The 26,985-nt window shown below is 37.5% G+C and overlaps 1 protein-coding gene across 10 annotated transcripts in view; it reads right to left on the reverse strand.

Annotated features, from left to right (window-relative positions):
* ATP11A (ATPase phospholipid transporting 11A) overlaps window positions 1-26,985 on the reverse strand; it is a 117,651-nt gene that overhangs the window by 27,685 nt on the left and 62,981 nt on the right. For all 10 annotated transcript variants that reach the window (XR_011339190.1, XM_069877891.1, XM_069877882.1 and 7 more), the window contains exons 3-17: window positions 21,821-21,910; window positions 20,066-20,146; window positions 16,429-16,536; window positions 15,595-15,723; window positions 15,031-15,134; window positions 13,302-13,352; window positions 11,665-11,729; window positions 10,109-10,190; window positions 8,734-8,884; window positions 7,027-7,224; window positions 5,498-5,671; window positions 3,099-3,262; window positions 2,767-2,838; window positions 2,095-2,168; window positions 1,773-1,876 (exon numbers count right to left, since the gene is read on the reverse strand). Coding sequence is in view for 9 of the 10 variants with exons in the window: in XM_069877891.1 (XP_069733992.1) it covers window positions 1,773-1,876; window positions 2,095-2,168; window positions 2,767-2,838; window positions 3,099-3,262; window positions 5,498-5,671; window positions 7,027-7,224; window positions 8,734-8,884; window positions 10,109-10,190; window positions 11,665-11,729; window positions 13,302-13,352; window positions 15,031-15,134; window positions 15,595-15,723; window positions 16,429-16,536; window positions 20,066-20,146; window positions 21,821-21,910 (1,647 nt within the window). In the remaining variant the exon portion in view is untranslated. The remainder of the gene's footprint in view (window positions 1-1,772; window positions 1,877-2,094; window positions 2,169-2,766; window positions 2,839-3,098; window positions 3,263-5,497; window positions 5,672-7,026; window positions 7,225-8,733; window positions 8,885-10,108; window positions 10,191-11,664; window positions 11,730-13,301; window positions 13,353-15,030; window positions 15,135-15,594; window positions 15,724-16,428; window positions 16,537-20,065; window positions 20,147-21,820; window positions 21,911-26,985) is intronic.

Genomic DNA, 26,985 nt, shown 5'->3' on the forward strand with positions numbered 1-26,985 from the left:
ACCTGAGGGACAAACCTCAGCCCTCCAGAAAAGAAAATAGCTCGGTGAGCCAACTGGGTTTGAGGTAACCAGGAAAGGGAGAGACAAAGTAAAGGTTTCCTTCCCTATGGGTATAATTAGGCAGATGAGTCAGAAAAAATAACAACAATATAAATAGTAGCTCTGCAGACTCTGATTTTGATGTCATGTTGCGGCAGAGTCAGGGACAAAGCATCACAGAGAGTGCTGAAAGTGAAAATCCAATTGTGCCATTACAGTCAAATGAAAACTACAACTTAGCTGTGGGTGTTCCAGATTGAATCAGACTTTTGGACTGTGTGATGGATAAGAAAGAGAGTATATACACTGTGTAAGGCAGGAAAAAGCTACTGTGACGCAGAACAGAAGGTTTTTCACCTCAAATACATTACCTCTCACAACACAATTTAACCGGTAACTCTTTCCTCATAAACTTTAATCCAGTAGGTTACTTATTACCAATCTAGGGAGAGGTATTAACAAAGATCCATGACTCTTGTTATTGATGAGGGCAGGTGCCAGGGGGCTGCCTGCATCTTCTTTCAGAAGCTTGTGGTATGTAGGATAATTGGAAATAGGGTTGGCTCTGGGATAAAGAAACATCTGTTGGTCCAGATTTCTCTCAATAGACAGTGAATGGATGACATGTAAACACTTATTTCCGTTTCATTAGCCTCTTTCACTTGTAATTATCAGACAGCTATTCCCTACAGTAAATCTTACAAAGGACTTTGGCAGAGAGTTTTGGAATTTCCCTATAAAACAGAAACAAGTAACACTGTGGGTATTTTTCACAGACCTGTAGTAATACTTGGATTTCAGTTTGAGCACCTGGATGCCAACAAATTTTATTCTATTTATAAGACTGGCAGACATATGCCATTGCAATGAGTTCTGCATAATTTTGGTCACAGCAAAATTCACTATTTTACAACTCCAAATACTACATTTTAGGTAAATCCAAACTCTGAATTTCATTTCAAGGTGATTAGGCAGTTCATTGCTTGTTTTTAGCAAGCAAAAATTTAAGTATTAGCACGATCACTGCAGTGTTGCCCCCAAACCAGCAGATTTGGTGCTATATGGCCTCAAGCTCCGCCAGGGGAGGTTTAGGCTGGACATTAGGAAAAAATTCTTCACAGAAAGGGTCATTGGGCACTGGAGCAGGCTGCCCAGGGAGGTGGTTGAGTCACCTTCCCTGGAGGTGTTTAAGGCATGGGTGGACGAGGTGCTGAGGGGCATGGTTTAGTGTTTGATAGGAATGGTTGGACTCGATGAGCCGGTGGGTCTCTTCCAACCTGGCTGTTCTATGATTCTATGATTCTATATTAACCTAATGATTTGCTCTTTTAATAGCTTGTAAAGTAATCAAAGGCAGGAAATCATAATTACTAAGTTTTGGGACTGAAAGTTGGGATGAGATCTTCAGTGATTTTTTTTTTGCTTTTCTTTCATTCAGAAGTTAAATGAAACCATCACAGTGCCATACCAAAAAGCTAATTGATGACCTCTGGTATAACAAAGTCGTGCATATTTAATGTACTCATTTCACCACAACTGCAAGATTTGGAAGATACAATGGAAGCCAGATTCACATAAGGGAGCAGAGACTGCTATTCATATAGCCAGGGTGCACTCTGGCATAGAAAAATGCCTGGGAAGACAGCTCTGTTAGCAGATCAAGCGGGAGGTTAGAACATTTAATTTTTTTGACACTGACATCACATTAACAGATCAATAAAATGGAATCTTACCACTGCATTGCGTTCAACTCTGGATCGCACTTGCTCAATTTTGCCTTCTTTCACTCTAGGAAATATGGAAGAATCTGCTCCCTTACAAAACAGAAATATATCACCTAAAAGAGATAGCACACGGAATTTTAAATAGACAAACATACCTATCTTATCAAAAACAAAATCCAAATCACTAAGTCTTCAAAAATATCTTTAACATTTGCACTTAGGCTGGTACTTGTTCCCCTTCTTCACAAAGACACACAGACTGATTAATGCTTAATTCTTTGATAAACCTGAACCAAAAACATCCAAGAAGAACAGAATGTAACAGCCCTACCTGCTGAAGATTTAACAATTACACTCATTCGCCGTCTCACAGAATCAAAACTCAAAACCTCCAGTAATTCAAACCTGAAACACAAACACAACATTTTTTAAACAACTCTGCTTTTCCAGATTTGTAAATGGTTATTATGACTTCAAGCACATCAAATAAAATATGACTTCTAATATGGACAATTATGTTGAGTACTAAGGAATATGGAACTAGTATAGAAAGAAAAGGGATGTCACAAATAACAAATAAGGGAGGCAGCTCACCACTGGTAGGTGGTTGAGTCACCATCCCTGGAGGTATTTAAAAGGTACAACAAATGGGGTATATGAAATTTCCTGTTGACATGAAAAATAATTTACCACATCACAAGGTAAAACACCTGAAGTTGCTAAAACTACTAGGCACTATTAGATTAGGTCATGAACCCCAGACCACGCCTTTGTTGTGTTAATATTACAAACTGCATACACTTCCAAGCTAACAGACTATGTGAAAGTACAGAACTACAGAGGCTATTAAAATTATAAATATTATATCATCATTTATTTTTCTAAAATTTACAGTTTCTGACTTTTCTGAATTAAAAGTTAACGTATAGGGAAAGAAGAATTTATTAAACACATCAGTAAAAAGTCCTCATGAGTCTGTTTTGTTATATTTTTAACTACTCACTTCTCTAATTTATTTTCCCGATTTAAGATCTCCATAAAATTGTCCTTCAGCCTTAGATAGGTGTAACCAAGTCTGTAAAACAAAACACGCAAAGAGAATGAATACACCAAATATATAACTATGCAGTTTCAGTATGTCATAAGGATTTTAAACTGACCTTATCTTCTGAGAGAAAAAAGTGGGCTTATTTGATTTATAACTATGAATAGTCATGACTGTACGTCAAAAACATCATTAACACTAGATGATTTGATATTTGTTATTACGATTTTCAAACTTCATTGATTACATCTCCAGATTAAAAAAAAGTAATACCTTATTTACACACATACCTCTGTATTCCCTCAACTAAAGCAACTTCATCGGGTGATGATGAAATATATATACAAGATCTTCTCGAGAACTGGTTTTTCTTCAATCCATCTACACTGTCATCGTCTTTTACCTGAACAGTGTGGCAAAGACAAAGAGCTCGGAAAAATAGTTCCTCTCGCTCCTAAAACAGAAAAGAAATGGTTGTCATTATGTATGATCACTTTCAAATATTCATTTGAAAAACTTTTCTTTCGGAAGGTTAGCAAAGTCACTGATCACTACTATTTATTACCAAAGTCAGCGTCACAGGTCCCCTGTCCTTTTTGGGGAGCCAAATCTTTCCCAGGGGTAACCATACAAAAGCTTGATAGCTGCCAGTGCTATTGGCATGGACATGCAAGTCGAACTGCTGATGCCTAAAAAGACAGTGTGCATCTTTTTACTCCTCCAAGTACCTAAATGTGGCTCAAGGTTTTTTCTTCACTTTTGTTGAAATGTTAACAACCTGTACTAAATACTAGCCAAGGTCCAGTTTTAGGAGTCCTTAGTCTAGACAGACGGATGCAGCACAAGTGTTAACGGGGTTTAGAAATTTCTATTTTTTATGCAGCCTGAACACTTCTCATGGCTATATAAAATAAAAGTAGTGTGGACATTTTGACAGCTGGAGCCAACAACCTCTATAAAGTTTCAGATAGTTTGGTAATGAGCTTTTGACACCACAAAGATTTCTGTTTCATGGATACCTGGCTGTGTTTTACCTATATCTTTGTGCCTAAATCTTATTCTTCTGTGCTGTCCAATACAAATTGCCTGTATCGTTGAAATTCCAAGATAAAAGCCAGCATACTGTGGGACCACATTCTGAGCACCATGGGTGAGAGCCTTAAGACTGCTGAATTACAACAATGTATTCTAAGAGGCTTTGTTTTGCCATAGTAAAAGGTATGGCCAAAGTATGATTTGAGACTGTATTGATACAGCTAAAAATCTATTATCCTTTTGATTATGATTATTCTGTCCGTATTAACCTTCAATTAACTTTGTTTCATGCAGAAAAAAAGCCACAGCACATACATGCCGTGTGTAGCACATTTCAGATGTGGCTATACTAAGTCACATAGAAAAGTAATTTAATTTTATCATAAACCATTCTCTAGCCACATCTTCACTCAATGATGACTAAGGAAACGTTTGCATTGAGCATTCATCTTCTCCCTTGTGAAGTTTCCCGCTTTGTTCTCCCTACTGTAGCTAATCGTAAACAGAAACCAGTTATTACATTTCTTTAGCCTTTAATCTGAGAAATTTCTATATCATGGGGGTTTATTTAACTCAGATTTACAGCTGCAGTAAGCTGGGAAACTTCCTGTTAAGCCTGCCTGCAAATATTGCTCTAAATGAGCGCAAGGGTTGCGCTTCTGTTTAAACTAACTGAACTTAGGTCCAGGCAGATGCTTAGCAAGTTGGCTTAATCAAAGCTCATCCTATTGTGTGAGGCTATCAGTGAGAACATAGCACAAAAAAAACCCCAAAACAAAAAAATGCAAAACTGGTTTGGCTGGAAAGTGGGCACTAGAGAGCCAAAACTGCACCAACACAGCAAGAAATCTGACTACAAATCAACCACATGATGCTATAAATATCTGCACCCATCAGTGTTCGTTGAGCTCTCCCTCCACAACAGGTGGTTGCACAGCACTGATCTCCCTTTGAATCATAGAATCATAGAATAAACAGGTTGGAAGAGACCCACCGGATCATCGAGTCCAACCATTCCCATCAAACACTAAACCATGCCCCTCAGCACCTCGTCCACCCGTGCCTTAAACACCTCCAGGGAAGGTGAATCAACCACCTCCCTGGGCAGCCTGTTCCAGTGCCCAATGACCCTTTCTGTGAAGAATTTTTTCCTAATGCCCAGCCTAAATCTCCCCTGGCGGAGCTTGAGGCCATTCCCTCTTGTCCTGAGCATGGATAACCTCAAGGTTATCCCTCGGGGCAGAGAGATCCCTTTCTCTGACACCAGGCATCGATTGGTTGGTAAGTGACATTGCTTTGCACACATGTAACATTTGAGATATGTATAGTAAGCTTACACAATAATCTTTGCATCCCATACTAAGCGTTGTAAATAGAGAATTGATCAAACCATCTGCACTTATTAAATACTATACATAGCTAAAAGTATTTATCAATAAGCTAATTACTAGGTAAGATCTGTCAGTGTGATCTGTGATTCATCTCCTGTGACAACTGAGGATGGAAAACGTGTATGTAGATAGCTGCAGGAAACGCATCTTAATTTTTCTTAGTGAAATTCAAAGATGCTACATTTCTAATATTCCCTTCATCAGCACAGTTCAGTTTTCATTTATCATTGTAAAAATAAAGAACCTAGAAAAAGTCATCGTACCTTTCCACTTCCTCCAGGAGAAGAATCAATCATATCAATGCCTGTACAATCATGGAGAATTTGGCCATTGCAGACAACATGTGGTACATAAACATGCCCTCCAATGCAACACTCTACGAATTCCATGTTGTTCTCTGTTAACGTTCCTGTTTTATCTGTGAAGACATACTCAATCTGCAAATGAGCACAAATTGAGGACAGCAGGAATATGAACAGAGATTTTTTCCAATGTCTCTTAACATAACTGAGATTATTACTGATTTACACCTTCCACATCCTTATAACTCTGAGAAAAGGAAGACAACAATTTGAGAGTCATCTTCCATGGAAATGCAGGCACTAACAGATTTTATCATGCAAGAGTATCAGCAAAGCTCTCTTTTGCCTCATAACAGTGATTTATAACATATTTAAACTACTTTCACTCCTCTCAACATGCTTTTTAGCTTTTAATGTCTTTCTTGCCGCAAGACAGATGCTTATGGAAACAACATCCACACAAATTACATTTCCCAGTGATCATTATTTAATGATCAGATTTGAATCACCCACTGTCAGAACAGTCCGTAAGGTAGTATCAGAATTCCCCACTACAATTGTTAGCATAAATGAGGACTCTGGACTAATCATCACAGTTATACACATGGACACTGTTATTGCCATGGAAACATTCCTTTTGTCTCAATATTGAATTTGTCAGTATCACCTTTTACAATGAGCCCTAGTGTTTAAGGATAACAACACCAGGCTTGGATCCAGTATTGACCTGTGGTGTACACCACTAGTTAGTTACTGTCCTTCCACAAGACGTTGTGCTGCTGACCACCACTCTCTGGGCCTGGCTATTCTGCCGTTTCTCAATCCACATCACTGCCTGCTCAACCAGCCCCAATTCATCAGACTATCTACAAGGATCTTGTGGGAGACAGTGCCAACTGTCTCTAAAATATTAATTGCTAGTTTGGCTGTACAAAAATAAGGAAATACACCACCTTATTTATTTGAAAAACCTAAGAAAACATTTTTTAATTTTTTAATAGAGATACTACATATTTTGTCAAAAAATATTCATGTGTATCTGTGTCAAGGTAATAATTTTCTTAAAACAGAAAACTGAAGATAATATTTCTTTTGAAAAAAACACAACAGTCAATCATTTTACTGGATAAAACTTGCGTCTGGAGATTTGGTGTCAGTCCAGTCAGGCAAAAAGAGGTTTTTGGTTCCATCTGACTTACTCTAAGTTAGATGCTTATATAATCTGTGTCTACAGTCAATGGAGAGATGTTATTACCTTCTTAAAGTGTTTATCCTTTACTAATACAATAACACTAACTGGATTCCACTAACTGGCTGAAAAATCAGAATTTTTTTTCCTGAAAATCAGAAAATGTCCACATTTATTTTTAAAATTAATCAGCACAGAAAAATATGCCAATAAGTTGCATTAACAAATTCAAAGTGACAATTTTAAAATAAAAAACTATGGTAGAAATAGTTGAAAAAAATCACCATTAAATTAAATTTACCTGTCCTAACTCTTCATTGAGGTCAGAAGTATTCACCAGTGGTCCTTCACCTGTGTCCTCATCAAACATCTCCTCATCCCACGAAAGGAAATAAGAACCAAGAAATTTCTGCATTTCCACAGTGACATACATAGATACAGGAATAATGTAGTTGAAAAGAACCATAAAGGCAAGGAAGTCTGTAAAAGCTCGAAGAAACTGCCAAAGAAACAAGATTAAAATATTGATTTTTCATGCAACAACAAAAGCAAAGACTTGCAAATTATCTTTTTCTAACAACTGCCAAACAGTAAGCAACAACTTGCAACACTCATTTTGGCAAAGGATGTGTACCATTGTGATTTGTTACATCACAACAAATTGGGCATGAAGAAAAAACCTTTTTTTAAACTCTATTGGTCTTTACAGCCATACGGATGTAAAGTACATTTAAACACCATTGTTGTACATATCCAGAGCAACTAATGAGAGTGATTGTATGTGGATGGTGAACATCTGTATGATAACAAGGAAAACAATAAAATATACATCCACAAATTACAGGGAAAATCCCATAAAACTAGAGTAGCTCATTAAAGGATTAGCAAATTAGGTAGTTTTCAGGCAGCACTTCACTAATAAAGGGTTTGCCTTCCTTCTCTCAGTACAAGTAGAGCATTTGCACATAACCTGGCTCGATTTGCTCTCTACAACTACCTGAAAGGACGTTGTAGAGAGGAGGGTGCTGGCCTCTTCTCCCAAGTGACAGGGGACAGGACAAGAGGGAATGGCCTCAAGCTCCGCCAGGGGAGGTATAGGCTAGATGTTAGGAAAAAATTCTTTACAGAAAGGGTCACTGGGCACTGGAACAGGCTGCCCAGGGAGGTGGTTGAGTCACCTTCCCTGGAGGTGTTTAAGGCACGGGTGGATGAGGTGCTGAGGGGCATGGTTTAGTGTTTGATGGGAACGGTTGGACTCGATGATCCGGTGGGTCTCTTCCAACCTTGTTGTTCTGTGATTCTGTGATTCTGTGATTTTTTCACTGGTGGAGACCAGTTGGAGGTACAGCGTTACTGGTGGTAATGAGAAATCTGTAACGTGCCTGGGTAATGTTTGCTCATCATGTACTTAGGATAAAGAAGGAAATTTTCTCCTAGTCTGATTGGGAGGATTTAGTAAAATAATATTATGCTTTCTGTAGTGTGGGGTTCAGTTCATTACTTTGGATCATCTGAGCATCCATTCTGGACCACGTCCTTGTTCATGAAAGGACATCAGACACTGGCAACCCTGTTGCTCACCTCTAGTGTTCATGAGAGTTAGAGCTATTTGAAACTAAGCTTTTGAGGGGTATTTTTACAGAGATTCCTACAGCAGATCCTTTTAAATGCATCTGTCATATGATTGCAAATAGTTGTGGAATTCTTTTCTGTTCTATATTTCTCTGCAAGAGGTCAGTTCTTCAGTAATTCACATGAATGACAGGACACTCCAGAAGACTTTTACGAGGCTTGTTATACTAAACCAGACATTTTCTCATCAGTTAAATTCACACATACAACTGAAGCGCCAAAATTTCATATACATGACTTCTACAAATGTGCCACTATCACTGTTAGCAAAAAAGGCAACAACTTAGGATGGCTATATATACTTTTCTGTGGGATTCTTCTAAATTAAGAGTTTAGTGAAGCTTTTTTTTTTTTGTATTTTACTTTCTTTGCATACCAGATGTCTTTTCCTTTCTGGCTCTGTTTTCTGATTATACCACGGCTCATCACGAAATGGTTCACTCTGCCAAACATACTTCAGGACAGTATTTATTAGTGCTTTACTGATGAGAATACAGAGGTATACAATAAGGAATACATTCATTGATCTAAAAAAAGAAAGGAAAATAAAAAATCCATTAGCATACACAGTTTGTTAAAAAAGTCATACTTGTTTCCTAATGTTTTCTGCAAGTCTAACAATGCTACTATGTGAAATAACTTCTACACAGTGTTTTCCCAATGAAGAATAATATTATGAGGACTATTTTCTATTTAAAACGTTAACAAAATGTTTCCAAAATGTGTGACACATTAACAAACCTAGTACGCGCTAGTGAAAACAACAGCATAGAGTGAATCATAACACGATAAGCAGGCTTGTATCTGATGACTTCACTAATGCTGTTTCCTTGAATCAATATAAAAAACACTCATAAGTACATTTATAGAAATACAAATCAAGAACACTTTGCTATAGCTGTAGTAGTTTAACTCTTTCTAGACAGATCAAAAAACAGAAAGAGCAAGAATACTTGACTCTTAAAATTATATTTACATGAATGATGGAAATGAGATAGAAGCCATGGGTTATGCAGCAATAACAAGAGAAAGAGACAGATCACCATTGCTCAGTCACTGTGTAAGAGAAGGAATGTTGCCTGGTCAGTACACTTTGCCTTAGCCAATTATATCTTTTTTTTTTTCCACAAGGTCAGGTACCTTACTTAGAACTGACAATTTCAGATAGCAGGATTAGACAAAAATCCCCTCAGTTTTTAAAAAAATAAGAAACCAATGTCAGCTCATCCCTTAAGGATACTATTTTCCTTTCCCACCATATATGCCTATATGGATAATTCAATTTCAGCCTAACCATGGAAAACCTGCCATAGACTGGCTTTGAGTTACTGCAGTTGATCCAAAGTTAAGTGCATCAAAAGAGTTATTGTTACTGAATTCAAAACTTAATTACAATGAAAATAAATGTTACGATATTGATAAAAAATTGGATAACTGTCAGTAGGTGTACTCAAACCATGGAAAGAAAAGTCTTCCAGAAGACCAAAACACATCCTATCTTAAAAAGGTGTTACATTAAGGCAGCTTATTTTAACATGTAATAAACGAGATTCTCAATATTTGATTATTATATGACTAATTTTGAGTAAAAAAATGATATACAATGAAAAGGAAATCTCTGAGTTCCTGTACCTCTTTTTAATTTAAAAATCAAGGGAACATACATAAGCAAAAAAAAAGAAATCCCCTTTTTTTCCCCACTATTCAAACATGCAGTTTTCCACCCCCAAAAAAAATATTAGAAATTTTACTTTTCTACAGCAGATCGCTTCTGTGATTTTGACTGGTAATTTAATGCCATCTTAGTTTCCATGCCAGTGTAGATAGCAACACCTGAAATTAAACAACTTGTGTTATTAAAGATTGCACAGTACAATAACTTAAAAGCACAATTCACTAGATCATTATCCTCTGTAATTTCTTTAATTCCCTGTAATCTGAAGAAAAGTAAAGATTAGGATGATACTTAAAAACTAAAAATGACTTTAATACTGTGGTGCTTAGGGGGAAATTTTAAGCAGTATTAATATCCCATTCCAGGGTCATGCTGCTATGTACCAAAGTCAAACCAAATCCGGGTTTTGAATAAATGCTCTTGCATTTTTAAGTTCTTATTTTGGCTTTACTTTTGGAATTGAAGTCATGCATTGCAAAATAAAATCCAGATAGGGCTGAACTGTGGGATATATCCAAGAAGAATAAAAGGCAGCCATCGGTTTTGCTTGCTTCAAGAAAACTTAAGGATTCATTAAAAGACTGATCTTCTGATATTACCAATTTCATGTTGATAACAGATTGAGAGACTAAACTTCATAACTATAAAAACAAAAAGAAGCTGTAAACAAGAAGATGGATTTAAAGTATGCATTAAGCCTGCACACCTGTACATTGTTAAAATGAAATATTTTAGGATATAGATTGTGCTGGAGTAGTAGTAAACATGAGTTAGGCAGACCAGAAACAGCCATTCATACTAGGAACATCTCTGCCCAACACACAAGTTCACAGAAATATTAAAACCATTCTCTGAAGTTCGCAGAAATACTTAACAACAAACTAATTCTATCAGTTCATCTATTTTCGATTAGAATTAAAAGCAAAGAGAATAAGTTGAAATTAATATATAATTTCTACACTCTTCCTGGAGAAAAAGTTGCATAATTTTGGTATTTTAGGCTATGTAGTTCATGGCTATCTATGATCTTCTTTCTTGGGAGGACATATGTCACCAGCAAAGAGCGACTTGTTATAGTGGAACTACTACTCCCACTAGGCTTTCTTGAGGAATTTCCATAAAACATCTTAGTTTGTGCTTCCTGTTTCTCCCAAAATATTCAAAGTTTTCCGTGGAAAGAAGACAATCCATACACACAAAAACCGGAAGCAGAAAGTCTAATTTTGACCAGGAATTGTTTAAATGTTTTTTTTCATCAGCCATATTTCAATGAGGTCGGAGTATCTGTTCTTGACAAATGAGCAAAACATCTGAAAAGTTTCAATAGACTCATGAACTACTTTGGACAACATGAATTCACAGTGCTTGGTCAAAACCCATATATTTACATGAAGTTGAGCCATCTTTACTAATCCTTCAACACTAAATTACAGAAGTTCCCTCCCAAAAATCTGTGGTCACTACATCAGTAATAGCTACTGCAATTACAGCCACAGTAAACCCTATTAAAAAGCTGTAAATCAAGTGATTCAATAGAAATAACATCCTCAGTAGTAACCGTACGATTACAAACTTGTTTGATACTTGCTTATTTCTTCAGGGTCCATTTACACAATCAACAGAAATATTTACCAAAGATTTTTTCTGTGTTCTTTAAAGTGGCTCCTCTAAGAAGCAGATTTTCAGATCCTAATGGCCTGCAAAAGATAGGTATCACAAAATATAAACATGAGAGAGAAAAAGCAGACCTTAGTGAAAGCCATGTAGAACAGACACAATGCTGGAAAAGTAGCATGGCAAACTGTAGACAATCCAGGAGACTGCTACAGTGCATTGAAGATAATTTCTTAGTCTGGCTGATAGATACCCCCACTCAAGGGGAACCAATACGGGATCTGATGGTCACCAATGCAAGTGAGCTCAACAGTGACATCAAGATCAGAAGCAGCCTGGGTTGCAGTGATCATGCACTGGTGGAGTTCAAGGTCAGAGGATCTGGGACAGGTGAGAAATATAGTCAGGAGCCTAAATTTCATGAAAGCAAACTTCCAGCTCTTCAAGGAGTTACAATAGGATCCCCTGGGACATGGTCCTCGGGGACAAGGGAGCAGAACAAAGCTGGCAAATATTTAAGGATGCTTTCCATAAAGTGCAAGAGCGCTCAGTCCCCAGATGTAGGAAATCAAGTAGGGAAGGGAAGAAACCAGCGCGGTTGAGTCAAGACCTGTTGATCAAAAACTGGGGAGCAGGAGGGAACTGCACAGGCAGAACAAGTAACCTGGGAAGAGTACAGGGATGCTGGCTGGTTGTGCGGGGTTAGGAATGCCAAGGCACAGCTGGAGCAGAACCTCCCATATGAGGACAGGCTGAGAGAGAGAGTTGGGGTTATTCAGCTTGGAGAAGAGAAAGGCTCCAGGGAGACCTTATAGCAACCTTCCAGTACCTGAAGGGGACCTACAATAAAGCTAGGGAGGGACATTTTAGAAGGGCATCTAGTGACAGGATGAGGAGGACAGGCTTTAAAATGGAGAAGGGAAGATTTTCACTAGATGTTACAAAGAAATTCTTCACAGTGTGAGGGTGTTGAGTCACTGGAATAGGTTGCTCAGGGAATTGTGGATGCCCCCTCCCTGGAAGTGTTCAAGGCCAGGCTGGATGGGGCCTTGAGCAGCCTGATCTGGTGGGAGGTGTTCCCTGCCCATGGCAGGAGGGTTGGAACTGGATGATCTTTGAGGTCCCTTCCAACCTAACAGGTCAACTTCTCCTACTTGTATCTCCCATATATACAAAATGCATTTCCCTGGATGTTTCCTTCCTGAATGCACACAATGCTGTGGACATTTTAGACATACATACAAACACTTAGTAAAACTATACATTTTGTTTAGCATGCTCAATTTCCTCTAAGAAGAAGAAACACAAGAGAAATAGACGAGTCATGCTATCCATACTGTTTTGTGCACTACCAAGACCCCATGCTCGTGGGGCAGTATTATTAAAGTACCATCAAAATCTTAACATAATTTGCTAACAAAATAAGTGTCAAATAAAAATCAAAGTTGAATAAAGGCATAAAATAAGAGAAATCTAGCTCATTTAAACATGAAATGTTTATGATAAATGAAATTACATTCTGAAACTTCTCAAGTGAAAAGTCTATCAATAAGTCAAGGTAGCACAATGTTGGTGAAACCAAGGTAGTTTTCCTTATTCATAGCTACTCAACTCTAAAAATGTTTTCACAAGTCAACATCTTGTATTTTCCCTACCTTGCAGTAGGCTCATTTCTATCATGGTAAACATTTATTCGACCAACAAATCTGCAAGAGAAATACATGAATAGTTCAAGAGCTCTGCTGGTTTGTGTATTGTCATGCATGCATGTCGAAGTATTTCAGGTTTTTAAATGTACTTTACAAGGACATGTCAGTCTCAGATACATACATACCACACACACTCATTTAAAAAATTACTCTCCCTTTTAAAACCTTTTAAAAGTTTATGTGAGAACAGATTGCCTGAGAAGTATTTTATAGAAAGTATTTATTACAGTGAGCAAACAGCTTCCAATTAAATATACTCTGAATATCCAGGAAGTAAACAAGAATATAGACACGTATGGATACAGTAAAAACACGTAGCTAGAAGAATACACAGAATAGTAAGTCAGTGTAAAGTAAAAGAGTATAAAACTATGAATAAATCTTGTAATTAGACTAGAAATCTTATTTGCTAAGCTACTTGAAGTAACAGCATGATCACAATCTTCTACAAAACTTAAAACCTAATCTGAGTTTAAAATAAAACAAAACAAAAAAACCCAAAACCCAAAGTAATTTTCCCTCTGAATGTCTCTAAGTACATTTTATCTATATGTGGAGGGTTGAGCATAGACAGCAACTGAACACCCACTAGCCTCTCAGACTCATTCCCCCCACCCCAGCAGGATGGGAGAGAGAACTGGAAGAGCAAAAGGGAGATAGTGGCAGTTTAAGAAGTGAAAGAAAAAAAAAACCCAAGTGCTGCAAAGGCAACCACTCACCATCTCCCATAACCAGACTGACACTCAGCTAGTCTCCAAGCAACAGGTACTTCGGAAAGGCTACCCACACACAGTTCTGTTGCTGAGTATGACATTACGTGGCACAGAATATCACTCTGGTCAACTGAAGTCAGCAGTTTCCACTGTGTGAGCTCCCAGCCCCTTACCCACCTGGGGGGGTGGGGGGGCAGGTAGAGTGATTAACAAAAAGCCTTGAGACTTCACAAGCAGTGCTCAGCAATAAACACCAACACCGGTTTAATCACAAAACAAATGCTACACCACGTGGGCTGCTATGAAGAAAACAAGCCCCATTCCAGACAGACTTGGTACACCGCGTTTGCAGTACCACTGTTCAAAAAAAGGGATTAAGCTGAACAGTAGCATTCTAGATAGCAGAAGAAACCGTGGAGCTGCTGGGTCTGTTATCCTGGAACAGAACCTCTCAACCTTATAGGAGTGGCAACCTGTCTGCTGAGAGACTACACAACACAGCAAAGCCACATCTAAAGACACCGCACAGGTTATGATGCATCGTGATGTAAAATGACTATGGTAAAAGAAAGACTTGCCACTGTGGTTTGTTGAGAGGTAAAGCCTCAAGTAATAATGACATACAGACTGAGGGAAGGTGCCACTGTCAATAAACATTAAATATCAGTAAAGCTTAATTTCCTTCTAATTTTTTAGATTAAAAAAAGCAACAGAAGTTTAAAAAATTTTGTTGTGCACCCCAATGGACCATTTTGTGCCTCTCCCTTTGGAGACCACTGGCCTAGAGCAGACCACAGAACTACCTGCAGAAAAAGAACATGGATGGAAGATTAACTGGACTTCAATTTCATCCCAGGGCCCACTCTAACCACACAGATGAAGTCAGTATCTTTTCATTAAGATACGCCTATAATATACTGGTAGGGCACCTTAAATGAAACAGGCGAAACCCATTTTCTTACTTATAAAGGTCAGGCTGAGGTTGTTCACATTCAATGGTAGCATGTAGTGCATCGATTTCTTGTTCGCTGTGAAATGCCTTTGTATCTTGAACAGCATAGTAAGTCTGGAACAAATTTAAAAAGTGTAAATAAGATCAAAAAAAATATAAGAAAAGATATACAAGACATGAATCTGAAGATACAGCATGAAATAAGGTTTAGCAGCTTTTACATAGGAGCTCATAGTTCAAATAAGATGCACCTTTAAATGCTCCTAACTAGGCATCCTCTTAGATTATACGCAGGTACCTTCCAGTGTACTCACAAATCAGGTCACTGTGAAAAGCATTTCAGTACATAAAGTTTGTGCATTATCTCTATAAATCTGCATGCCTATACAGGTCATCGACAAACCCACAAAAAAAATGCTTTAAAACTTCCCATAGAACAAGGAAACTAAGAAAAATTAAGCTAACTGGCAGAAATTAAAGTTACACAAGTCAGTCTACGTGCTCACACAAAAGTATGAAGTCATAGTGAGATTTGTTGAAAAAATATGCCTTAAAATGTATAACATTTTATTACTTTATGACTGGATTCACCATCCAAACTAGCTGTTGTAACAAAACATGTTCCATCTCCTCTGCTACTTGATAGAAATATTAAGTCACATGGAAATGTTTCATCTTCTTTTACCATTACAATATCTCCAACCTAAGGAAAAAACCACACAACAAAATAAAACACTTTTATTATTATGTAGCAGCCAAATTTTCAGATTTAAAACCCAAAAACCTAGGTTCATTCAAATACCTTGAAAACTTGATTTTATTTTTTTTACCACAGGAGCAAGGAACTATGGAAATACCTCTGAAAACTGAATTATACCTTGGAAAATGAGTAAGGTCTATTGTGTACTACCTTCCCTCACAGGATCTCAAACCATTTTAAACATACTGTCTCATTATGTTTTGCATCTTTATTTAAGAGATGCAGGATTCTATGCTTGTTTTAAGACTAAATACAACAAAACATTGTTTCAAAAAGAGCTGGAGATATGAGCTACTATCATTAGCTCTTGAGGACATCTGACCAAGCTAAGAATTCCAAGTCTGCCAACGAAAATGGGATACATTTTCAGCGGAATCTGTCACTATAAGTCCATCCTATTTTTATCTGCATTTGAAAGTGAGTTAATAAAAACTATGCTATGAGATGTCTTAGCAAACCAAAGAAAGCAGAAATACATCTAGCTTCTAAAATACTTCATGCAAAGACATTAAATTAGAAATTACTATATTGTTGGTCTAATCACCATTGAATATAACAAGTACTACATCATCTACAATAAATTTTTGTATAATAAGAAGCGTGAAGTAAAGCTTGACTCCTAAGATCTATTAAGTCACAGTTACTTACTCTTAATTTTCTGCTCTGCTTTCTAACCAGTTTACCATGTTGAATGAAGTGAACAGGGCATTGGTTCATCGCATTGTCAGCTTTATGTCGAAGCCAATCTTCATAACCCTAGAAAACAGTGAAATGGAATGATGCAGTGACACACATTTGGCTATAAAGACACAGAATAAAAAAACCTTAACATTACCTTTGAGCAAGGTCAGGAAAAAAAAAGAAAATACTTATGAAACATCAGTAATACAGTCATGTTGGACATGTATGAAAAAAACATTCACAGTTACAATTAGCCAACAAAATTTTTATGAAGACATTCTGACAAACAGGGATGTTTAATGTGTTGAACACTTCCTGGTGTTTAAGTGATCATCTCTTGCTTATGCTTTATTGACTTTTGATTAAGAGTAAAGAAAGAGCTAAATTCTGCTACAGAACATTCCCATTTGCGTAGAGTTAGCACTGTAAACAAAAAGAACAGCTGTTCTTCATAGTTTCTTTGAAAACTAATAAAGGAAGAATCCACATTTAGCATAAAAACCGTGAAGGTAATCAGTTATCCTACTAAGGGACAACCAAAATTACCCTCTGTAATGGGTCTGCCTGGGACTGAGTTATCAGCTCTCTTCACGGTAGCCCATATACAGCTATGCTTTGTACTTGGAGCTAAAACAGTGTTTTGGCTATTACTGAACCGTGCTTGCAGATCATGGAGGTTTTCTCTCCAACCTCCTCCTGCACCAAAAAAAGACCAATAGGCTGGGAGTGGGCAAGAGGCTGGGAGGGGATACTGCCTGGATGGCTGACCCAAACGGACCAAGGGGATATTCCATACCATATGACACTGTGCTCAGCAAGAAAAGCTCAGGGAAAGCAGGCAGAAGGGAGTTGTTTGCAGTGATGTCCTCCTAAGCATTACATGTGCTAAAGCCCTGCTTTGCAGGAAGTGGCTGGCCATCTGCCTGCCGAGGGGAAACAGTGAATTTATTTCCTACTTTACTTGGCTTGTGTGCATAGCATTCCTTTCATAGAATCATAAAGTCATTTAGGTTGGAAAAGACCTTTAAGGTCATCACATCCAAGCCTCAACCTAGCACTCCCAAGTTCACCACTAAACTACGCCCCTAAGCACCACATCTACACGTCTTATAAATACCTCCAAGGATGGCAAACTCCACCACTTCACTGGGCAGCCTGTTCAAGTGCTTGAGAAATCTTTCAATGAAGTAATATTTCTTATTATCCAATCTAAACCTCCCCTGGTGCAACTTGAGGCCATCTCCTCTCATCCTATTTCCTGTCACTTAGAAGAAGAGACCAGCACCCACCTCTCTAAAATCTCCTTTCAGGTAGTTGTACACAGCAAGAAGGTCTACCCTCAGCCTACTCCAGCCTAAACAACCCCAGCTCCCTCAGTGGTTCCTCATAAGACTTTTTCCAGCCCCTTCACTGTCTCTAGACATGCTCTGGGACCTCAGTGTCTTTCTTGTAGTGAGTGGCCCCAAACTGAACACAGTAATTGAGATGCAGCCATGCTACTGCCAAGTACAAGAGTACAATTTCCTTACTGCTGCTGGCCACACTGTCTTTTATACAGACCGAGATGCCACTGGCCTTCTTAGTCACCTTGGTCAGTCATATTCAGTTGGCTGTCAACCAGCACCCCCAGCTCCTTTTCCACCAGGCAGCTTTCCAGCCCCTCTTCCCCAAGCCTGTAGTGCTATATGGGGTTCTTGTGTCTCAGGTGCAGCACCCAGCACTTGGCCTTGTTGAAACTTACACCACTGGTTGCAGTCCATAGACCCAGCCTGTCCAGATCCCTTGGTAAAGCTTCCCTATCCTCAAGCAGATCGACACTCCCACCTAACTTGGTGTCATCTGCAAAATTACTCAATCCCCTTGTCCAGATCATTGAAAGCAATGTTAAACAGAACTAGCCCCAACAATGAGCCCTGGAGAACACCACTTGTAACCTGCTGCTAACTGCATTTAACTCTGTTCACCAAAATTCTTTAGGCTTGACCGTCCAGCCAGTTTTTTACCCAATGAAAAGTACACCTGTCCAAGCCATAAGCTGCCAGCTTCTGTAGGAGAATGCTATGGGAAAAGATGTCAAAGGCTTTACTGAAGGCCTTTGATGCATGACATGAGATCTTTCTTATGCCCGCAAAAAGCACCAGTTCCTTCAAGTGACCCAGCAAAGGATGCTGAACCTGAAGCTGCTTGCACAAATCCTCCTTTCACAGTCACACGTCATTCACCGAAACGAAGAAAAGAAATGGCTGGCATCTGGACCCAGAGATACAGCCGAGACTCAACCATGAAAGAAACTCACTTTAACACTGAGTTCTCTGAGTTCCCACACTGATAACTGTCCTGCAGGATTAATTATCATTAAAATGGACTGAAGGCAAAAAGCTAAACACATAACAGAACCATTGTAAAGAATGTTGTTTGTGCCTATCCCTTTAGGAACCCAGATTTTTTTAGAAACTGCTATGGTGAGACAGCACAGTAAATAGAGAGGATTGCTGTAGGCACTGAATGCAAATACTGCTTATAAACTCACTTGCTAGTTTAAATTTTGTAAAACTTCTGATTGAATAACTTTGTTTTAGTAAGGCTGATGCCAGATCAGGTATCATTTGTCCTCCTGCAGTTGGCCTGAAACTCTGAAAGGAACAAATTTGGCTCTGGCTAAATCAACAGAAGGACAATCATGAGCTCATTTCCAACACATTCCTGATCGAGACCAAATCTGTAATATCAGAAAATCTGATAATACGCTGATCTGAACATAACATCCAAACATGAATTAAAATACTCTATATTCACCCGATAACCCACTAATTTCAGTAAGATCCCAATGACATTTAAGTGCTTATGTCAACTGTATTACTGCAGCATTAGGTTAGAAGGTGAAAAGCTACCTTAATCTTTTCCTTTTGGTAGAGTACTGATTTAAAAGTGAAATGGCAAACCTGTACAATTCTATACCTGTAATAAGCAATTTTATTTCAGCAGAAAAACTTGTATTAGGATCTTTTATGCTCAATGACGTGGCAAGAACAAGTTCCTAAAAATACTAAAACTTTATTGATTTTCACATTAAAAATGACAGGATACTATAACGACTGTTCAATATTAATCTGCAGAAAGCACTACAGCCATCATTATAATCAACACATATTGAAGACTTGAACCAAAATAATTTTTATTACCTGTTCATACTGTAAGGGCTAAGGAAACTGAAAAGGTAAGACCAGATTTACCTGTTAAGTTTTTGCAGTTCTTACTAAACTAATTTGCAGTCATTATCAAATAACATAATAGGATGGGGACAGCTGTTTAGAAACAAACAACAGCCCAAGTGTGCTGAGTTAATATGAGAATTAAAGGACTCCTTGGAACAGAAAACCATAGAAATAATTGAAAATTTTGTGTTGAATTAGTGAGGAATCACCATATAGCAACCAATTCTACTTAAGCTACAGCACCAGAAGTAAAATTACGCTTTCAATATTCATTACAATCATTCTTTAGGCCCTGTCCTAAGACATTCTAACACAAAAAGGCAAAGAAAGTCGAAATGCAGAACAAACAATGCTGTTATTAGTTTTACATTAGCTCCTTTTTTACTCACCTGTTTGATAGCTGTTACAGTGATGACAAACAAAAGCGGGAGTCCACTTGTAACTGGACTAGTAGGTGTATCAATAATTAACTGCAACAAATGGAACAAACGTTTAGTGGTTATATTTTTGTGAATGCAAGCAGCCACTTCCTCAAGCAAGATGCTTTAAATGATTACTTCACCAATACACTACAAAACACCAAGGAAATTCAGTTAAGAACGACAGTACTTTGAAAAAAAATTTAAGAATACGTACTACAGCAACAAGATCTGAAAAATAACTACATACTATAATATGATATAACAGTATATTTAGATCACATGAATATTCAGATGTTTAACGTCTAGCAAAAATATTAGCTTGTAAGAGTTTAACTACCAGACTACAAATCTGCATCTTTGGAGGCAAAATTACTGAGCAGTGTCAGAAATTAGCATGGTGCTGTTCTTGCATATTGTGCAATACAGCTGTTCACACGCATTCAAAGACTAAACCCTGAAATATTGAGCTGAGGCTTCTGCAATTTTAAACAAAGAGGTAGAATCCAAAGAGAAAGTTCAAATAGGAAAATCTAAATTGTCCTGGGAATCTGCATACCTTTTCTTTCTACACAAGCTGGTGAGCATAGTAATACAGCTTTTCCCTGTATGTACAAGATTTTTACTGTTTAACACTTCTAAGTGATTGTGAAAGGTTCAGAATGAAGACACCTAGAAAGCAACAAACAACCTAGCTAAGGTAATAATTACAAACCCAAATATTTACGTATTACCCTAAGCAAGCATTATATATGCATTCATTTTTTGGTTTCTCTACAGGCTTTGATGTCAGTGCAAAAGTTTATGCTAAGGCATCATTCTGTTATAAAAAAATATAATATTTAGCAAAACTGACACAAGTTTATCATGAATATTATTTATAACAATGGTTTTAGTGAGCTGGATGTTCAGAAACTTCAGCTAACAAGTTAACAGGTTTTACAGAGGGTTTCTGCCTCTAGAAATGATAATGCTTGATGCTTATCACCAAGGACATTAGTAAACAGAAAGGCCATTGTTTGTACTTAAAATCTATAGAATCTATAGAAGGATCTACAGAAGGCCATTCTGCTGGTAAGTGAAATGAGCAAAAGAGAGTCGCGTCTGCAGAGAGGAGCACACAGGACAGGTGACCCAAAACTAACTAAGAGAGTATCCCATCACATTCAGGATAAAACTAAGGGTTCATGAGGGTCAAGGCTTCTTCATCCATAGCCAATGTCTAGTGAGGACCTTGTCCATATGTCTGCCCTGATCCCAATCCAGTTACTGAGTTCAGCTTCTGCCTAACGTCCAGGACTTCACCCACACCTACCCCAAAGCATCAGTGGTGCCACACAGTCACCAGGGAAGTTTGATTTGGGTTTATATACTTGTAGATATTTTATTATTCTCTTACTGTTAATTTCACTGAAGCTGTTATAGGTTTAGTTTCCAACCCAAAAATCTCTCACTCATTTCCCTTTCTTTCCTCAGGGGGTTAGAACTGGGGATCATACCTGCCCAGTTTAGCTGCTGAACTGAGTGAGGGTGGAGGGATGTTAAATAAGGAAAACCTGGAAATGAAATCAATGTCCTTTTTGTTACATCCTCAACATAAAAGGCTGTCCATGCTCAAGCATTTATGTCCTCAGTCATCAATTCCAGTGCAATTTTAAACATTTTTCAACTCCTTTGGATATTAGGAAGAGTCCAGAAAATTACTGAAAACTGAGGCCAACTTACCTGAACAAGGAAAATGATGAGAAAGTAGAAGTTAGCTATTCTTCTGAATTGCTCGAACAAATTTTTCGGTATGAAGTTCCAAAATGTGTACTGAAAACAAATGCACAGAGTATCAGTGTTTGCGAGAGAAGTATTACTTGCATTCTATGTTCTAAAATCCAAAGCAATTCATAATTCAAAATTAAAGACTAAACAAGAAGCAGTAGTATTTTTATTATTTCATTTAATGATTTACTGAAATGGAATCTTCGATTGGCAACTAAGGCATTCTTTGAATCATATCAACTTTCTGAACTGTGAAAATCTTGGTACTAGGGACTGAAATAGTGTTTGACTAGGAATAATGCTGAAGCAATGATTTAGCTAGAGATTTTTTTAAAGCTCTCAATAGATTTGAAAAACATCTTAGTTGCTTCAAACAGCACTTTTAAATCACTTCCATTTTGTATGCATGACTTGAGGAGGTAGACGGCACTCTGAGTTAAATATGCAGCTGTAGCAAGTTGACCAAATGAAAGTCATCAGCCCTTCTTCTGTTCTTGGCTTGGTCACAAACATGCTTCTCAAACTAGCAGTGAATAAGAGTAAATGGCTGTACACTTCTCTACTGATCTTACAAATTATACTAAAGTTAAATAAAAATACATAATAAACAGTATTTAAAAGCACAAACAGAAAATGCAAAAACATCAAAGGGGGGGGAAAAAGTCATATTGAGAGAGAAAGGACCTTATGTCCTAACCCCTTCCCCCACCCTGCAGCAGGTTCAACTGTACTCTTTTTACACAGCACACTATGTAGCTCCAAAAGAAATTGCAAGGATTGCTTACTGGAATGTATATAAAAATGTCAGCTACAACTGTGTGAGAAAGGTATGAAAAATGGCTTGAGAAAATGACAACTCCAATGTAACTTTGGTTTCAAAGGAGACAGGCTAAGAAGTATCTCCTAATTTATTTCCTCTGCTACTAATGTGCCTTACATTTTCTTGGCAGATTGAAGTGATACCTGCTGATACGCAAATTATGCCATGAGTTAGACATCTGAACTTGGCCCCAGAAGCAAAGAGTCAGTCAGACCTCTAAAAGAAAAATACCTCTACTACATATCCAGATGAAAATTCCCTGAGAAGCATGCCTTAGTTATTGTGAAATCCCTGTTGTGTTATCGTCTTACTTGTTGGGGGTTAAAGCCCATACACATGTAGGATATAGGAACAAAATGTTCTTTTTCTAAATCAGCATCTATTCTAAATATGCCCTAAATCAACAGTCTTCCTGCTTAAGACTTACTTCGATACTAAAACACTTGTGAGCAAATCAAAATTCAGACAGGCATTCATGGAACAGTGGGAAAGTCAAGTGCTCTCATCTTGCACTCAGAATACTTTCCAGCAGACTGGAACGCTGCTTGCACTGTCCACTACCTAGCTACTTATTCTGGAATTTCAAAACAGAACTAGTTAGACTTGATTATTTTTCCCTGCACAACAGTGCCAATCATTTGGAGCTGCTGCTGCGATATGACAATATAGATTCTGTTCAATGATAATCCTATATTTTCATCATTAGCTTTGAATATCATGCAAATGATTGATTTTCTAATCTTCAGCATTTATTTTTCATGAGTATGTCTGCTGAGAAGGAGAAATAAAGGTTTCAGTAAAGAACTTGAGTTTACACTTTTCTGTTAGCCCTTTTGACAGAACAAGCATTTTTTCTATGTTAAAGGGTGTTTTTGACCATTAAAAGTTTAACAATGTATACAAGCTTCCCAAATGACCATTCATAAAGTATAAAAATGTAATAGCTTTAGCAATTGCTTCCTGTTTAAATCTCCTAAGGGTTTACTTGACTAAGGGTGTGGCCAAGTAAATTGTTGTGAGACTACATATTTAAAACACCTGAGTGAGAATGTCAAGTAAATTAGTTAAAACAGTCTATAAAAGATTGTGTCTTTACTCTTAATACCTGATCCTCCTCATATTCTAACCTCAGTTCACTGCTTTCCTTGTCAAGCAGTAGTCTTCCCTGCAGCTCCACTTTTGGTCAACAACTCCAACCTCAACAGCCTGGGAGCAGATAACTTCCGTAGTCTGAAAGGTGTTACTTAAAATGGGTGCTGCTTTAACATACGGAACTTGTTAAAACGTTACTTTCAATCAAGCTGACAGACTTCTAGCACTTCACTGCTCTGGCTTTCAGACATATAAAGTACATGTTTATTCTGCCCATTCTCCTTCAAAGGAGAAGTAAAAATTTTTGAAGGAGTTTAGATAAGAAAGACAGACCACTAAGATGTCTACACAGACCTTCCCCTGCCTCAGCCATCAATAGCTCAGAGAAAAATCTATGTGGATCATCTAGAGGATGATTAGTGTTTAACCACCATAATCACTCCCAGGAGAAATAACAGAGTGGCTGCCACTCAGAACAAGATTTTTCTCATGACTGCATTCAAGGCAGTTTCTCTATCCTAGCAACGCAGGAACAAAATAAAAAGCTTTAAAGAAAAGACATTAAAAAAAAAAAGATATTAAATACATCAGATTACTCTGCCCAGATAAATACTTACTATAATATCTTTTCTTCAGATAATTTCTGGCCATGCTCTTTGTAGACTCTCAAAACCAGTTTATTTAACTACCTTTTTTCTCTGTAACTTACTTAACAGAAATAAGGTTATCGAAAGAGTTACACACTTGAAGCTTTTAAACTGTTGAAGGCTTAACTGATATTCAATTGCTGCACACAGATGTCTTTTGCATACAGAAGGCAACAGGTCACACAGCTCATCCAAGAGATGAGCACATTGTGCGAAAAGATGCATCTGAAGCACTGTGCAAGTAACAGTAAAAATCAGTCTGTCTGCAGTCAAAATGGCATATTTTAAGTAGATTTTCTTCCTATTCATAATTGTAATAGCACCTGTAGTGCTCGTGTATTTCTATAATCATGGGCTTGGACAACTTAAGTGCACCTCTACAGTATTCCTACTCACGTCCCTGCTCCATCTCAACAGTTCTTGCATCCTCTTTGTGAGTACTGTGTTGCTACTAGCTCCAACACCTTCATATTAGAGCCAGTCCCATAAATTAAAAAAAAGGAAAACAGCATCTTCTTAACAATGGTTTAATTATTTTCCCATCCTGTATTTTGACCTTTTCATTTGATATCTGTAGGTCAGAATTCTGGCTCACATTTCAAACACCTCTTTCCATCCTGAGAGCTAGATATTTTCTTAAGTAAAAGGAGAGTTTAAGTAATCACTTGAAATCAAAAGCTAGAGTTTTAAGAAAAAAGCACTCCATATTGCATTACTGAGTTCTGTCAACATCTCAGTTTCTTAACGCTTATTTGTTTTACTCACAACCTCTCTTCTAACCTGCTCTGATTTCACTCCTCTCCCTCAACCTCTGACTTCTTGTAAGTGCTTGAAACTATTCTGGCAAATAAAAATCCACTACGTTACTTCACCAATGGCTTGGAAACATCTTGCTATGCTAATTCTCATGCCTTCTGCAAAATAGAATCCATCTTGAGAACAATAAATTCAGGGAAGAACAGATAAAAGCTGAACAATAATCTTGTGGTTGCTTTTTCAAGTTCTTCAATGTTTTTCTTTTAACAGATCACAGAGTCATTTAGGTTGGAAAATACTGTTAAGGTCATCAAGTGCAACCACAAACCTAACACTGTCAAGTTCACCACTAAATCATGTCCCTACCACATCTAAAGATCAGGAAACATACACAACACTTGAGCATACCTGTAGTGACTTCATATTTTAATATACACACTTTTATAGCACCTATCAATTACTGATAAGCAATACATTCTTAAAGCTCCTTAACAATTTAACTGTACCTTTACATGTATATATCTATAAATACACATAACATTTTACATACATTAAAACAACCTAAGTACCACATATATTATAAAGGTATTAGTTATCCCTTTACAACAGAGTAGCCGAAAAGGTCTGATCAAAAGCTTGAAATCTACTTTGAAATTAATTTATAAAAAAGTTACTTTCTTTTTAAACAATTTGTCAAAGTCTTATAGAGTAGAGAACTAGCAGAGAAAACTAGAGTAATGACTGTGAAAAAAGGAAATGAATAATTACCTGAAACACTAAGAGGTGAATTAAGAGCAAGGCTTGTCTCACTCACATGACTTGCCTAAAACCACACAGGAAGTTTGTAGCAGAACTGATCCATGATCTTACATGTTTTAAATGAGTCTCAACTCTAACTTCGCAAAGCAAAATACTTCAGACTTCTATACTTATACACAACTCAATAAAGTTTGACTAGTAATATCCGTTAAATTTTGATAAGTATTTTTCAATATTGAGGATGATTTTGAATCAATGTAGAACTATACAATAAACTGTATTTTAATCAAAGTATAAAAATGCAGGCCACCCGTACAGTATTTATCACTTAACTGAGGAAGAGACCCGCTTCTCCACACCACATGATGCAGGGTGGTTCACATCACAGGGATCAATGTAAGCTCTGTCATATATATGGCTTTTGCATCCAACTAAAAGCCACCTGTATGCTCAGAGAATGCCAAAATGAAACTGCTTTTGGGCAATGAGTTAAAATGATGCCTACACACTTGAATGAACAAGTATACATATTTTGTCATATTGCTCCTTAAAAGTAGTTGCTAGTATAACAGGACAAATAAAGAAGCCTATCTTTAGTAATGCTTGTTGAGCATCTCTCAAATCTTATCAACTAAGGGTATGTCTCCAGGTACTCCTCTGACAAAGACATATCCCAGCACCTGGAAAATTATCTAATTACAATTTAAAAACCCCAACTTCACAGCAAAGATAACTGACTAAAGACAGAAATCACAGAGAGCATTAGGAAAACAGAAGTATGAGAGTGCACTTGAGAGCAAGTCAGCTTCACTTCATGTGCATATCAAGTAACACACACATACTTCCCCTCCTGTTGGTTGCTTTTGGACCTGCTTGATTCCATTTCTTTCTTACATTTCTCTCTCACTGCATGCAGATTCCATGCTGACGTAAAAATCCTAGCTTAAAGGCTCTGGTAGAAGCAGTACCAGAAGAGAAGAAAAAATCACTAATTAGCAGGGGATGGTCAGGGAAATGATAGATGGCTTCTCCTAGGAATACAGGGA

The sequence above is a fragment of the Phaenicophaeus curvirostris genome, chromosome 1 (genome assembly GCF_032191515.1).
Source record: "Phaenicophaeus curvirostris isolate KB17595 chromosome 1, BPBGC_Pcur_1.0, whole genome shotgun sequence".
Lineage (NCBI taxonomy): Eukaryota > Metazoa > Chordata > Aves > Cuculiformes > Cuculidae > Phaenicophaeus > Phaenicophaeus curvirostris.